General features: G+C 45.2%; 3 protein-coding genes across 4 annotated transcripts in view; 2 read left to right on the top strand and 1 right to left on the bottom strand.

Annotated features, from left to right (window-relative positions):
- Positions 1-153: 153 nt before the first annotated feature.
- On the top strand, positions 154-1,220 carry TMEM88 (transmembrane protein 88). Its single transcript, XM_016154762.2, has 2 exons — positions 154-415; positions 546-1,220. Exons 1-2 carry the CDS (start codon positions 209-211, stop codon positions 813-815), a joined length of 477 nt encoding a protein of 158 aa, XP_016010248.1. The 5' UTR covers positions 154-208; the 3' UTR covers positions 816-1,220.
- A 603-nt stretch (positions 1,221-1,823) lies between these two features.
- NAA38 (N-alpha-acetyltransferase 38, NatC auxiliary subunit) overlaps positions 1,824-14,558 on the bottom strand; it is a 22,459-nt gene continuing 9,724 nt past the window's right edge. The window contains exons 3-5 of the mRNA XM_036223282.1: positions 2,518-2,773; positions 2,136-2,319; positions 1,824-1,982 (exon numbers count right to left, since the gene is read on the bottom strand). Of these exons, the coding sequence (XP_036079175.1) occupies positions 1,870-1,982; positions 2,136-2,319; positions 2,518-2,598 (378 nt within the window). The 5' untranslated portion in view covers positions 2,599-2,773 and the 3' untranslated portion in view covers positions 1,824-1,869. The remainder of the gene's footprint in view (positions 1,983-2,135; positions 2,320-2,517; positions 2,774-14,558) is intronic.
- Positions 3,186-7,819, top strand: LOC107515678 (cytochrome b5 domain-containing protein 1). Of its 2 annotated transcripts, none has more exons than XM_016154759.2 (4): positions 3,186-3,373; positions 3,465-3,541; positions 3,670-3,888; positions 4,561-7,819. In XM_016154759.2, the coding sequence occupies exons 1-4, from the start codon at positions 3,214-3,216 to the stop codon at positions 4,789-4,791; spliced, it is 687 nt and encodes a 228-aa protein (XP_016010245.2). In that variant the 5' UTR covers positions 3,186-3,213; the 3' UTR covers positions 4,792-7,819. The 2 variants fall into 2 exon arrangements, with proteins under 2 accessions (XP_016010245.2, XP_016010246.1); XM_016154760.2 differs by having other exon boundaries at positions 4,629-4,758.

Raw genomic sequence — 14,558 nt, 5'->3', positions numbered from 1 at the left:
GTGAACCCCCTCCCTGGAGGCGCCTGTGGAATGTCCAGAGTTCTGGTCCTCTCCAGCGTATGCGGTGGGGTGGGGGGGGGAAGGGGGGGGTGCCTACTCCAGGAGCCGCATTCCAGGATAAGGGGGGTGGGGAGAGGCCGGGCCGGGGGAGGGGCAGGAAAAACGGCTATAAGGGCCACGTCCGAAGCAGGCGGGAGCCAGGCAGGCCATGGCGGATATCCCCGGGGTGCAGCGACCGCTTCCCGGCGGCCCAGAGCCCCGAGACCCCCTGGACTGTTGGGCCTGCGCTGTGCTGGTCACCGCCCAGAATCTGTTGGTGGCTGCGTTCAATCTTCTCTTGCTGGCGCTGGTGCTGGGGACCATCCTGCTACCCGCTGTCACCATGCTAGGCTTCGGCTTCCTCTGTCACTCCCAGGTGAGCGTGCACCCTGGGTTGTACGTGTGAATGTGGGTGTATGTGGTGATAGCGGTGGTGAGGACTATGGGCTACAACTTTCTCCCCGCCGGGGCTGTTCGGCTTGGGCCTGACACGTCTTCTCCCACAGTTCCTGCGCTCCCAGGCACCCCCTTGTACCGCGCACCTGCGGGACCCAGGCTTCACGGCCCTGCTGGTCACTGGATTCCTGCTCCTTGTGCCGCTGCTCGTGCTTGCCCTGGCCAGCTACCGCCGCCTCTGCCTGCGCCTCCGCCTGGCCGACTGCCTCGTGCCCTACAGCCGAGCCATCTATCGGCGCCGACGCAGCCCGCAGCCGCGGCAAATCCGGGCCTCACCAGGGTCCCAGGCCGTTCCCACATCTGGAAAGGTCTGGGTTTGAGGACCCTCGAGTCAAAAATACTGATGACTAATCTCCCTTTCAGTTGACCCAAGGACTTGAAGCCTGGGGACGTCTCCCGACCTATCCTGCCCCCACCCCTGCCTTAGCCGGGTCCTAGCATCCCCTTGGCAAACAGCAACATCTGTGGACCCAGTGTTGGTGAAAATTTGCCACACTATGGAAAACCCTTTCCTCTCACAACCCATATCTGAATCCGGAACATTTGGGCTGGACCCTGCACAAAAAACCCCTCTCCCCACCCCTACCTTGTGAACAGGACAACTAAACCTCGCTGGTGCCCTGCAGGTGCCCTCCTTTTCCAGTACAGCTCCTCTAGTATTTACCGACTGGTGGGTGAGTTTGGAGGGGGAGGAATGATTACACATCAATAAATAATGAACTGAACGTGCTCTTGGGATCTGGTGAACAGGGTGGGTAGCACAAATCCTATCACTCCTTCCCTGTGCCCAGGAGCAGGAAACAACAGGGGACTGGGTGTGTGGCTTACATGTGCAGATGGGAGCATCCTTCGGCCTCCTGGCCTTCCCTTATCGCATTAGCCTGTTCTTCCTGGCCAGACCCCAGAGCTCTGTCCCTGACCCCAAAGTCACCTTCCCATCAATAGAGTGGAGAGGGTTTGGCCTTTGTCCCCTGCCCTGTGCCCCTTGGGGACCTAAGCCCGTTCTCTGACCCCAGCTTAGAGGAACTCGGTGTTGCCAGGCCGGAGAGGGAAACAATGGGGCTTCCGGAGCAGGATGACACCCCCTCCCGCCACAATTCTGGAGCAGCAGCGTGGGAGGGAAGATGGAGGGATCCACCCTGGGGCTTGTTAGTCAAAATCAGCCTGTTGCCCATTCCCACCCCCAAACCTGAGGGAATTTTTGGCACCTCTGGACCTCCAGGTTGTGGAAGATGGGATGACTACTTGGGACTTCATATAAACCTCCCCTCTAGGGATGGGGTGTGTGATCCCTGCCGGGGCAACTCATCTACACACACACAGGCCACTTCAGTTACACGTTTAATTAAGTCTGAAAGGCGTGCGAGATAGTGATCAGAGATAGGGAGGCCCCGCCAGGGTCTCTCTTTGCACCTCAATAGAAACGATGTGGTGTCCAGGTACCATGGCCAGGCCCAGCACACGGGGTTCCCCAGCAGAGAAGGAATCTGGAAAGAAGAGTCAGAGCATCAAGGAGGCAGGCTATCGTCGGTCCCGCCCCATCTGAGCAAACACTTCTAGCCCCAGAAAATAAGGGGTGCAGCAGGCACTAAAGGTGAAAAGCCTTGCGTGAGGCTGCACCGCATTTCCAGGGCACTGACCCGACGGCTTAAGGAACTCCTGCGCTGAGCCCAGGATAACATTGCAGTCGCGGTCGGTGCAGAGGAAGCAGCCGACTAGTGTCCGTCCATCTGTCATGCGAATACGCATAGTCTTGTTGAGCAGCGCCTCCAGCTGCTGCCGGGCACGCGCAGCCGGCGAGTCCTCGCGCTCCCCGTCTGAGTCCTGCGCGGGGCGGGACATGCGCTCAGACCGCACCTCCCCGGCTGCTGCCAGCCCAAGGAACCACAGCTCCCGACAACCCGCACGGCGCTCACACGCATCCTAAAGGCTGCCGGGAGCTGCAGTTCCCCCTCCATCCCCCCGCCCCCTCGATCCTGCTCCCGACTGCCCCTCAATCTCGGAACCCGAGGCCGCGCTAACCCCAACGCTGGAGCTGCTTTGACGCCGACTGCAACAGCCATTCTCCTCTCGTAGCAGGATGGTCGGTCCAGCTCCGGCCATTTGCCCCGGGGCTGTCTCCAGGCCCTTCAACTTAAGAACCTTTCGGATCCGGTGGTCTGAGATCTCGCGAGCGCCCCTGACCTTTTCTTTCGCGAGATCACCTCTCTTGCTCTCTCTCCTCGGCAGCTGTAGAGATCTCGCGGTCTTCTACTGAAGCGCCGTAGTTTACTTAGGCCTATTACACGAGATGTCTTAAGATATCGCGAGAAATTTTACCTCTCTAGGTTTTAAATATCCTCTAAGAACCCTGAAATTTAGCAAGAATATCTTTTTTCATAATCGCACAACTTCGGGAAAGTCTGTTCAAAATATCCGCTGTAGTCCAGGCTACTCTGAATTAAAACTGTGTTCGCGTTCCCCCCTAGAACGCCTGCAGACGCAAGTCAATTACTTGAAAGCGGGAATCAGACTACGTTTCCCATGAACCCAAGTCCCTCTTTGCCCACATAACATTTGATCTCAGAGGACGGTGGCTGGAAAAGGACAATGGTTTCCATGTCAGCGGATAAACGCGCTCACCTTAGCTCCTGGACAAGAGGGAGGAAGCTGTAGTGAATACGTGCTGAGCAGCGAAGAAACCACTTAAAGGAGCCGGCAACTAACAGAGCGCGAACCATGCAGCGCCGGGGCCTAGTGGCCGGGCCAGACTTTGAGCATTTTCAGCGTCGATATTTCACGCCGGCTGAGGTGGCCCAACACAACCAGCCGGAAGACCTCTGGGTGTCTTACCTGGGATACGTGTACGACCTAACGCCATTGGTACAGGAATACAAGGGTAAGGCCACACTTTAGGCCAGCATCAGGGTGTGTGTTTGGGGTGCCTGGTTCTTGGGTGGCTAGCATTGACAGCGGCTGCTCCTACCCAGGAGACCTGCTGCTGAAACCCATCGTGGAAGTTGCGGGCCAGGACATCAGCCACTGGTTTGATCCAAAGACCAGAGACGTGAGTTCTGCAGGAACCTGGTGTTGGGGGAGGGGCACTGGAAAGCAGGGATGGGAGGAAAACCAGGGGGCTAGCCAGAGCCCGTGATAGTAACTGTTCCCACCACTCCCCCACATCTCCCTTTAAAGATCCGCAAGCACATAGATCCGCTGACAGGTTGCCTGAGATACCGCACCCCCCGGGGCCGCTTTCTGCACATTCCGCCTCAGCTGCCTCGTTCCGACTGGGCCAATGATTTCGGGACACCCTGGTGGCAGGGGTCGCATTACGAGGTGGGGCGGCTGTCCGCCAAGACCCGGAACATCCGTATCATTAACACGCTTACGTCGCAGGAGCACACATTGGAGGTGAGAACTGGTGCCTGGGGGCAGGTTAGAAGCAACTGGGAATCCCAACAAGTCTCCAAGCCTATCTTCAGGCCATCAGCTTTCCCAAACCGGTGGGAGCTGCATTTCCTACCCTTTTAAGGGCAGCCGAGAAAGCAGACCACCTAAATCCCTAGGGTTAGGAATTCGAGGAGTGGCTGAGTCACAGGGTACAAGAAACTTCTTCACAACCCCAGTTCATGCATCTTGGTGCTGGAGGTTCTTGGAAGCTCTTACATGCTGTTGTTCTGTATAGCTATTGCAAATGGACTTAATAGGCGACTCCATTGTAGGATGAGGTTATGGGGTGATGACCTTGACCTTTTAGGGCCATCTATTAGAAATGGCTGCCATAAAGATAGGTAGGACTTTGGAGCCATTCATTGCATGCTGGAGCTCCAACTTCATTTCTTGGACTGTAGAGTGCCTGAAGCTGTTATCTGCCAAGAGAGGCACTCTGATCCCAGCCATATCATCTTTTCGGTTCCAGGCCTTTGTTTGGAGAGAGTGAGGGGGGGCGGTGGAGAGGGGAAGAGAGAGGGGGTGTGTGGGGAGGGAGATGTGTGTATGTGTGTGTGTGGGGAGGGAGATGTGTGTATGTGTGTGTGTGTTCCAGCCAGAATTTGGGGGGTGAGGTGCTTTCATCTTCTCCAGGTGGGGGCTCTGGAATCAATGTGGGAAATCCTACACCGCTATCTCCCCTATAATGTACATGCTGCCAGCTACACATGGAAATATGAAGGGAAGAACCTGAACATGGACTATACCCTGGAAGAGAATGGGATCCGGTATGAGGAGGAAGAATTTGACTATCTCAATATGGATGGTACACTCCACATACCTGCAATATTGCTGTACTTCAATGATGACCTCACAGAGTTATAGGAAAGAAGATATATGCTCATGTAGACCAAGACTTATTTTGAGTTTGGCTGTTTCTGTGCCTTGTAGGAAAAGAGGTAGGGAAGAGGAGGGAGAAGGTGTCTGGACCTACTATCTCCATTCTACTCTGTGCTTACCATGCCCTTCTGAAGTATAAAGATCTTATTCCCCAGGTCCATTATAATTTACTCTAAGAAAGTTAGGGAGAATGCTAGAAGTTAATTAAATTTTTTAAATGATACAAGATGAAGTATCTTGGAAGATATAGAAGAGGATAAATAGAGCTCAGGCAGAACTTTTTGATAGTGAGAGAAAGAGAAGTCCTACACAACGATGAGGGTCAGGAGAACTTTGGCAATAATGGAAGTGGATGGCTACAGGAAGATGGTGTTTACAAAGACAGGAATAGGAAATGTCTATCACTGGCCAGATAAAACTGATTTATCTCCCTTCTGGATAGTATTTAGCAGCTAAAATCCAAAGAGAAGAAAGGAAGTGAATGGGTACCAGGTAATTCAGGCTAGGCATTATGCTATATGCTTATACACCCTGTTTAATAGAACTACCCCATGAGATGGATGCCATTACCACTATTTTACAGATAAAACTTTTGAAGCTTAGCAAGATTTAATAGCAAAAGACACACTTAGTAACCAGGATATAAACACAGTCTGCCCAATTCCAAAGTCCATGTTCTTTTCATAGAAAGGGAATATTTCAATGTCCAAGGCTCATTGTGCAATGGGAAGCTATAGGACTACTGTGTAGTCAGCCATTTTTTCTGCAGTTATTATCTTTGGAAGGGAGTTAGCAAAGGTCTGCAGTGTCAGAGAGGAGGCAGGGAAAGCTAAGTGTCAGCTGAGCAATAGTTATTGAGGCTACTTCCTGGTTAGTCCCATAGCAAAATTTTTCTTCTGGTTTTCTTGAGGCAAAGAGGTGGGAATATACTGATTCCAGGAAAAACCTGAGTAGGGAAAGGGCCTTCAGAGTGGGACATTTTGGATGCAGGAGCAAAAAGGAGGCAAATGCCACAGTATATTCATGATGGGCCTGTGCCTCTAAGGGAGGGTGAGGAAGAAAGGGTTGACTTTTCAAGATGTTGACTCTCCAAGAGGGGGCTTGACAGGGGTAATGTGAAGAGAGGAGCTAAGTCAGTCAGAAAACTCTTGGTGTCCAAAAGAGAACCACCATCGGGGGCAGTGGCCAAATTTGGTCTCATTTAACTTAAGCAGGGGAGAATGAGAATAACAGGTGAGTTTCCTAATAGTAGCAGGCAAAAAAAAAAGCAGAGAGGACATAGTGTTTCTTCCTGGCAGGGGGCACCAGGGCCCAGAGCAAAGAAAGGTGGCCCCTGTGAGATACTGGGTAGGCTACATAGGCGTTTTCGGAAGGGCAGACTGTGAAAGGCATGGACAAAGGTGGAGCTATCTGTTTTGGCTTCAGCAGTATCTCAACACACTGTGAGACTGAGAGCTTCTATTCAGTCCCATATAATGCAACAATCCATGAATTATCTGAATTGTTTAATCAGCTTTGCAATTTTTTCATGTGTTTCTTGTTGGCTCAATTAAACCCTCAGCTACTTGAGAACCAAAGTTATGCTGTTGCTGTGGACCTATGCGAGCTGTAGGGCTTATGCCTTTGGGATCTGTCCAAACCTGTCCCTCCTTCCGAGTCTCCTTCATTCAGTACCTATTGCCAGAAACACATCCCTCTTCTCACACATTCAGTTACTCCAAGTAGATTCTAACTGCTAAGTAGCTCTGGAATCCACCTTTTCTCCAAATTATCATTAGATCTGTGTAGAGTGCTGTGGAAACTTCCTAACCAGTTCTTCCATTTCCACTTCTGTCCTCCACATATAGCAGTCAAGAGCGAGCTCTGAAAAACCTAAACATCTAAATTTCCTTGTTCAGATTCTTAGTGGATTCCATTTGCTTTTGGAATAAAGCCCTAACTTCAGAGACCTTGCATAAATCAGCCTCTGCCTACCTTGTATACCTCATCTTGCATCATTCCTCTTTGTTCCCTATGTTTTCGCCACACTGGTTGGGTTTCAGTTCATTAAATGTCTTCTTGCTTCAGAGCTGTTTCTGCTTGCAGTGCACTTCCTTCCATTTGCCCCCTACCTGATCCTAAATGTTTCTTAGGGAGACCTTTTCTGATTTCTCAGTGAAGGTCAAGACTTTCTGTCAAATCTTCTCTTACCACCAAGCATGTTTCAGAGCACTTATAAAAATTGTAATATTAAAATTATGGATATAATTTTCCGGTTGGCTGCTAGACTGTAAGCTCATGAGGGCAGAGATCATGCCCATTTGTTGTCTATTCCCAGTGTTAGGCACACAGTTGCTGCTCAATAAATTTTGATAGAGTAACTCAAATGTTTAGTGAATTCATCTGTCTATAACTAGTGGCTGGGATGTTGTGTCCTGGGAGGCAAGGTGGGACCAAGAAATAGGATGTCTTGTGCTGTAATCTCTATCCACAGGTTTCTCTTTCCCCATAGATCAAGGGGTTCTTCCTCTCACTAGAAAATTTGGGGGCAATCTACTTGTCATTTCTCCATATGGCCACCAGGTGGCTGTAATAGTCTGCAGAGTCAGTAAGAAGGGACTAGAGGGGAAACACTTTCAAGTTCTAAAGAGGTTAGGATTTAAGGTGGGCAGCTGAAAATTTATAGGTGGAAGGATCAGAAAAAAAGGAAAACCACATGGCCACTATCCTATTAGCATAATGAATTCCTGTTTTTAATTTTTCCCACAAGCACACTCCAGTAAAGTTGTTTGAGAAATAAAATTCATGGGATAGGATAAGTAAAAGATCTGATTGCAGGTGTGGGTGTGTATGGAGTGAGGCACAGAGCTGCGGAAGGAATAAAGACCATGGATTTTTAAAGGGGTAGAAAGCTTTCTACTAAGCACCACCTTGTTTTCTAAATATCCAAGACTGGATATTTGCATGAAAAATATGTAAATAATGTCTTGGACTAAAACCTATAAAATAAATAGAACATGAGTGTAAGGTCCAAGTCCTCTTGTGGTGATCTCTTTTGTTTTGGAGGGAGAGAGGGTGATGGAATATTGAAAGCTGCTTGTCCTCGGTAAATCATAGCAGCTTCAAAGGACTCAACTGGCAATTATTTCCCACAAGCCTTAGTCCCTATATGTTCACATCACTGAATATAATAAAGACTTATATATTCTTTGCAGGAAGCTTGCCTGCTATTTGAGATAAAGCATACACACATGAAAGGTAAATGAAAATAGTACCTAATAAAGGACCAAATAATGATATTGAAAAAGTTTCCACACTCAATCACAGGTGGATTCTTAACCTGGACCTCCAGAAATGGATTCTAAATATTGTGTGTGTGGGTAGATATGCATTATTTTGCAGAAAGGTGCTATAATTTCCATCAGAGTCTCACTAGCCTAACCATTAGCCCCTAACAGTACAAACATATATGCAGACACAAATGCATACACATACAAAAAATAACCCTCAAAAGTAAAATATCAAAGGTGACAATACAATGTGGTCCCAGGATTCCTAGCACCTGTCTCAATGGTCTACCTTAACCTGTTACACCTGTGTTCCCATGGTAGCAATTCCTAAAGCTTTAACACTTGGGGAAAGTTTATTAGTCTAAAACATTTTACTACTGTCTCAAATTCTGACCTGGATGTACCTTGGAGCTGAGTGAGGGGATCTGTCATTTGGGCTTATGATTACAGTGCCTAGTCATGACATCAAGATAAGGTTAATGTGCCCAGCTTCCACAGCTGAGTTTAGGTAAACCACACAGATGTTTCATACTGAGAAAACAGCCACTTTATGATGGACCAACAGGAGCATGTGGAGGTTTAGAGGTAGAAATAGCAGACAGACTTTGAAACCTGAATGATCTTGGAAGTCAAAGATTAGGCATTCAAAATACAAATAAATATGCAATCCAAGTACTGGGTATTCTAGGCACTTGGGAAATACTTTTAAAAGCCAGTGAATGAGTAAGTGACGTGAGAACACTAAAGTGGGGTAAGGGATAAAGAAAGCTGAGATCAGGAACAAGATGGTAGAGGGAATGCTAGAATTAAATCTCTTACTCAGAGTAGCTCAGTTCCTGTCTTTTAGAACCTTAATGTTTAGGGGAACTTGGGCATCCACCTTCAATCATCTGACTTAATCATCTCTGTGTCCTGAACAGCCATATAGTGCCGATAATTACAGGTTTGTTTTAGGAATGAATGGTACATATAACCCCCACATATAACATATCCAAAATGTCTGAACTCAGGAGCCAAACGGGTTCCGATAATGTGGTGTCCCTTGCTATTCGCCCACTCTCACCATTTGAAGAGAGCTGAAGAGATCTGAATAGTAACATTTGTGCTGATAAATCCTTCCAATCTTATAGACTATTAAGGAAAATAAAATATTCCCTTGCCTTTAATGAATAGCCTAGAGGGGTATGACATTACTCCACCTCAGTGTATCAGGTGAGAATGTATATTTGGCTTCAAGTAACAAAAGGCTGACTACTGAGACTTAACTACAAAGGGTTAATTTCTCCTCACATTGAGTATTCGTGGTATAGTGATTCCACTAGATAGTCCATCATTATCTCAGGTAGTTCGTTTTTGTCCTCATGTTTATTGTCTTTTTGGCTACTTTACTTCTAGCCTGTATTGTGGGCAAGGAGGAAAAGAAGAAAGGGCAGTGCCTGTATCAAAGCAAAAAATTTTCCAGACATCCTTAGTAGACTTTTGACTACATCTCATTGATGAGAAATGCATTACACAACAACATTTAGCTGCAACGGAGTCCAGGCTAGTATTTTACATTAAATCTACAACAAAAGCAGGGTCCACTACTGTGGAAGGAGAGAATAGATATTGGGTAGGAACTAGGGCTGTCTTCCACAAGAAGTATGAATGTGCTATTCATTAACAAAAAGTTTATTAAGCACTTTGTGCCCGATACTGTTCCAGGTACGGGGATACAGCAGTGAATAACACAGGCAAGGCTCCTATTTTATTGGGACTTATAATCTTGTGGGATAAACAATAAACAAGTAGACAAGATCATTTCAAATAGTACTAAAAGCTACATGTGTACACACACACACACACACACATACACACACACACACACATATATACATATACATATATACAAAGACCAAAAGTCTAAAGACAAAAAACCAGAATCAAATGAGAGGAATGGTCAAATAATCTGTGGCTTGCCTCAGATGATCACAAAGATTGATCTGTTTTATGTGTAGATCTGCATTTACTTGTATTATTACTTAATCCTCATAACAAACTTAAGTACTGTTTTTATTTACAATGGAAAAAGAAGGAAATTGAAACACAGGGAGGTTAAGTAACTTGCCAAAGGCCATACATCTAGTAAGTAGCAGAGGTGGGCTTTGAACTAAGATAGTCACTTAACCACTGAGTTGCACTGCCTCCCTCTCTGATAAACATAGGATATTGTTCCAGGTACCTACCGCTGCTTAACAAAACCACTGTTGATACTTAAGTGCCTTAAAACAAACACCATCGTTAAGTTTGCTAATGAATCTATATTTGGCCAGGGTTCAGTTAGGGCAGCTCATTTCCATTCCAAAAAAGGTATCACCTGGGTGAACTGTTGGAAGCTGGAGGATTCATTTTCAAAATGGCTCATTCACATGGCTGGCAGGTTATTGCTGGCTATCATCTTCTCCATGTGAGCGTAGCTTGGGCTTCCTCGTAACGTGGTGGCTAGCTTCCAAGATTAAGTATCCCAAGAGAAGCAGGAGGAAGCTGAATCACCTTTTATGACCTTGCCTCATCCAAAAGGAGGGAACTAGATCTCATGTCTCAGTGGGAAGAATGGCAAAGTTAGATTGTAATAGGAAACATGTTGGATGTGAGATATTAGAATGGACATTTTTTGGAAAATACAATCGACCACATGAAAAAGGATATCCAGTTAGTTTTGGGCGTGGATGGAGAGGTAGTCTTTGAAGGGTGTCAGTGGGGGTTCGGGGGTTGATACTTAAGTAGAGCCTTTCGTGAAAACCTAAGTTGGAATCCTGTCCCCACCATCCATTTACTCATTAATATAATACTGAGTATCTGTGATGTCAGGCACAGTGCTAGACTCCAGAAACACTAATAAGATACAATTTCTGCTCTAAATAAGCTTACAGATTAGTGGGAGATTCAGAGAAGTTTGTGAGCCTCTTAATTTGTCATCTTGCTTCCACTTGAACACAGTGGCCAAAGGAAGCTTCTAAAGTTCTCCAATTTAAAGTCTTCCAAGGCTTTCTACTCTTCTTAATAGGATGTAGGATACCCATACTATTGACAAGGCCCTGATAATTTGGCTCTTCCAAGCTCTTCTTTGTCTCCCATGATGGCCTTTAGTTTCTGAAACTCCCCCACGCTTCTTTCTGTCAGGGTAGTCTCACATGGAACATTCCAGCTGTTCCTCTGCCCGGAACATTCCAGCCTCCACTCATCATTTGCCCAACTCCTGTTGCTTAAAGTCTTTGCTTAAATGTCATTTTCTTAGAGAAGTCTTCCCTGATCCCATCAATTATGTCAAATTTTTCACCATACACTCTCATAATTACATTTAAAATATTTAGTGTAATTTCTTATTTATTATTCGGCTTTCCACCTTCTTAGACTATAAACTCCAGGAGAGCAGGGACAAAGTCTTATTTGCCACCAAATACCCAGCACTTAGCCCAGTGCTCAGCCCAGAGCCAGTTAATCAATATTCATAAAATCAACAAATATAATGTAATAAATGCTAACAAAAGGGATAAATATAAAATGCTTCAGGAACACCTAAACCTAGTCTGGGAGGTCAGGAAAAACTTTTTGTTGAAACATCATCTCAGGCTGAGACCTGAAGGACAAGGAGGAGGTAGACAAATGAAGAGGAGGAGGAGGGTAAGGAGAAAGAATAAATAGCATAAATAGCACACAATTTTAGAGGTGAGACAGTGTATGGAGAGCTTGGAAAGAAAGTGTAGCACAGGAGAGCTAAGAGGAGATGGGAGGTCCGGGGAGGGTGGGCAATAAGAGAGTTTAAGGCCAGAGAGCAGCTAATGCAAGGCTTTGTAAACCAGGTTAGTTTTTTTGAGATATAATTCACGTACTATAAAATTCCCCCCTTTAAAGTGTACAATTCAGGGTCAAGGGTTTTATAGCAAGAATGGCATAATCAGATCTGCATTTTAAAAGGTAACTTGACAGCATCATCAAAAGAGAATGGATTGGAGAGGGGAAAAGAGGAGAGGAAGTAAGTAGAAACAGAGACCGATGCTATATTGCAGCAGTCCGGGAAAGAGATGATGGTAGCTGGAACTAAGTTAGTGGCAGTGGGGATCAGAGAATATGAACTGAGGTTAAGAGAAAATTGTACAACTCAGTAATTTACTGGGAGGGGGTCTGGGGAAGAGGAAGACATCAAGGATGACACCTAAGTTTCTGGCGTGGGTGACTGAGAAGATAAGTCCACTGATGGAAAAAGGGAATGTTGGAAGAGGAATCTGATTGGGGAGGAAGATGATGGATTTTTAGTTAGCTGTATAAAGTAGCTGTATGAAGAAGTAACTGGGGCATGCAAATACAGATGTCCAGATCTTACTGGATATATGGGACTAGATCCTGAAAGAGAGCTTTGGGCTAGCCTTACAGGTGTGAGAATCAGCAGAGTAACTGTTGCTAAAGTCATCTTGAGAATAAAGTGTGATCTAAGTGGAAGGCCTAGGAGGAACAATATCTAAGGGACGGGAGGAGAAAAAAGAAGACTCAGAAGGAAAGGCCAGAGCAGTGAGAGAGACTCAGGAAAATGGTGCCATGGAAGCCAGAGAGAGGGTATTTGAGAGGAGGCCATGCTAAACAGTGTGAAATGCTGCAGAGGTTACGTAAGATAAGGACCTGAGTTTTCATGGATTTAGTAAACAGCAAAATGGTGTGTCAGAGAAGTAAGGCTGTAGTTGGATAAGGTATGAATGTGATATTCACAGAAGAAATCCAACTACAGAAGGGAGGAGTTTTCTAGCTTTGAACCATGCACAGAAACTTTCTTCCCTCTAGATTCCATTTCTTTAACCATAAAATATAGATAATAGAAATACAATTTTGCTAAGGACAACAGGCATAAATCAGGACACAGTCACTAAAAAAGCAGCTACCTTACAGTGTTGTTGAGATTAAAATAAGATAGGGAAAATGCCCAGCAGTATAAAAGGGTCTTAGAATAGGCACTTAAAAATTTGTCTTCTTTCTCTCTCCTTGTGCTGGCTGCTATTTAGTAATGAATGCTTCTCTTGGGATTTCCCAAGATCTGGCATTATCCGGCATCCATGTAACATCTGTCATGATTAGAAAATCAGTAAACCATATCTGTGACTAACATTTGGATCCTGACCTAACAACAGGATTATGAGAATTATGAGTCCAGTAAAATGTGGTTTGTTTCTTATCATGCCAGAGTTTAGCTAATATAAAGCAGGGGAAAGCAAGGAAATGGGGCTGACTACTGGAAGCAAGAGTAACTAAAGTCAGCACTTTGCTTCTTCAGATTAAGGTGCTATTCATTAATCTTCTCACCTTGCAATCATCTTAAGTTAATCTGTCTGAGTTGAGAAATGGCTAATAGTAAATTTGATTGTTTAGAATGATAGCTACCAATTATTGAGTGCCTTATAACCAGTGCTTTATGTCAATTAGCTCATTTCATCCTCCCTACAACCATGTAAGGTAGGCATTAATACCCGTTTTACAGAGGAGGGAACTGAGACTTGAGGGATAAGTAGTTTCCCTGGCATTACTGTTAGTAAGTGAAAGAACTTGGACTCAAACTCTGTCTCTAATGGAGGGAGTTGATAACTTAATTATTTGGGGAGTTACAAAATTATAATATTAGAATATTCAAATAATTATAGACTATACGATTTTTTAAAAATTAGTTGATTTTAATTTACTGATCACATCAAATTTAGTCTGCAATGACAATGGCTCTCCTTGTCCAGAAAGCTAGATAGTGAAAGGGCCCAGAGGCAAGCAGAGAGGCAGGAGGAAAGCCAGCTTGGGACTAGCATTTACTTGACAAATCTCTAACTTGAAAGGAAAGGTGTCAGGGCAATTCTACTGAAACTGGGGCTTGACGATAGATGGAAAGCAAGGTATTTCTAGCTGACCGGCCAATGAAAAACTGTTGAGATATTGTTACAAGGCAATGTCAAAAGGGAAAAAATGTTTGTTTTTTGCCAAACATGGAATGGAGAGAAAGGTCTCCAGTTAGGAAGTTGAGGGCAAGACTGAGCCAGGTCAGTCTTCAACAAATGAGAGGAATGATCATAAGGGAAACAGATGACAATGAGGAAGAGAACTGGAGGGGTATATTGCCAGACTGCAAAAGCCTTTTCACACAAGATGAGGGATCTGAAAGCAACCCTGGAGATAAAGAATTCCCTTAGGTATATGGTCTATTTCCAGGTTTATTTTCCATATTATTTTAAACTATCTTTTTGGGACTATCCAACTTTATGACCAAATGTTAGTATGATACTATTTCTACTCTCCAAATATTTTTTAATTAATTTTTTAAACTTAGTTTTCTTTTTCATTATAGAATAGTGCTCTTCACAGAAAATTCCAGGTAGAGAAGCATAAAGATGCAAAACAAAAATCACTCTTATTCCTAACACTCAGCAAAAACCACTATAAACATTTTAATCACTTCCTTTTAGAATTCTCTTA

This window comes from Rousettus aegyptiacus, unplaced genomic scaffold (genome assembly GCF_014176215.1).
Source record: "Rousettus aegyptiacus isolate mRouAeg1 unplaced genomic scaffold, mRouAeg1.p scaffold_m13_p_6, whole genome shotgun sequence".
Classification (NCBI taxonomy): Eukaryota; Metazoa; Chordata; class Mammalia; order Chiroptera; family Pteropodidae; genus Rousettus; species Rousettus aegyptiacus.
Note: the sequence above shows the minus strand (reverse complement) of the source record. Positions and strands in the feature narration are given on the sequence as shown.

Coding starts and splice junctions, on each gene's coding strand:
- LOC107515678 (XM_016154759.2), top strand. CDS start 3,214: ATGCAGCGCCGGGGCCTAGTGGCCGGGCCAGACTTTGAGCATTTTCAG. Junction 3,374..3,464: donor ATTGGTACAGGAATACAAGG/GTAAGGCCACAC, acceptor GCTCCTACCCAG/GAGACCTGCTGCTGAAACCC. Junction 3,542..3,669: donor TTGATCCAAAGACCAGAGAC/GTGAGTTCTGCA, acceptor CTCCCTTTAAAG/ATCCGCAAGCACATAGATCC.
- TMEM88 (XM_016154762.2), top strand. CDS start 209: ATGGCGGATATCCCCGGGGTGCAGCGACCGCTTCCCGGCGGCCCAGAG. Junction 416..545: donor GCTTCCTCTGTCACTCCCAG/GTGAGCGTGCAC, acceptor CTTCTCCCACAG/TTCCTGCGCTCCCAGGCACC.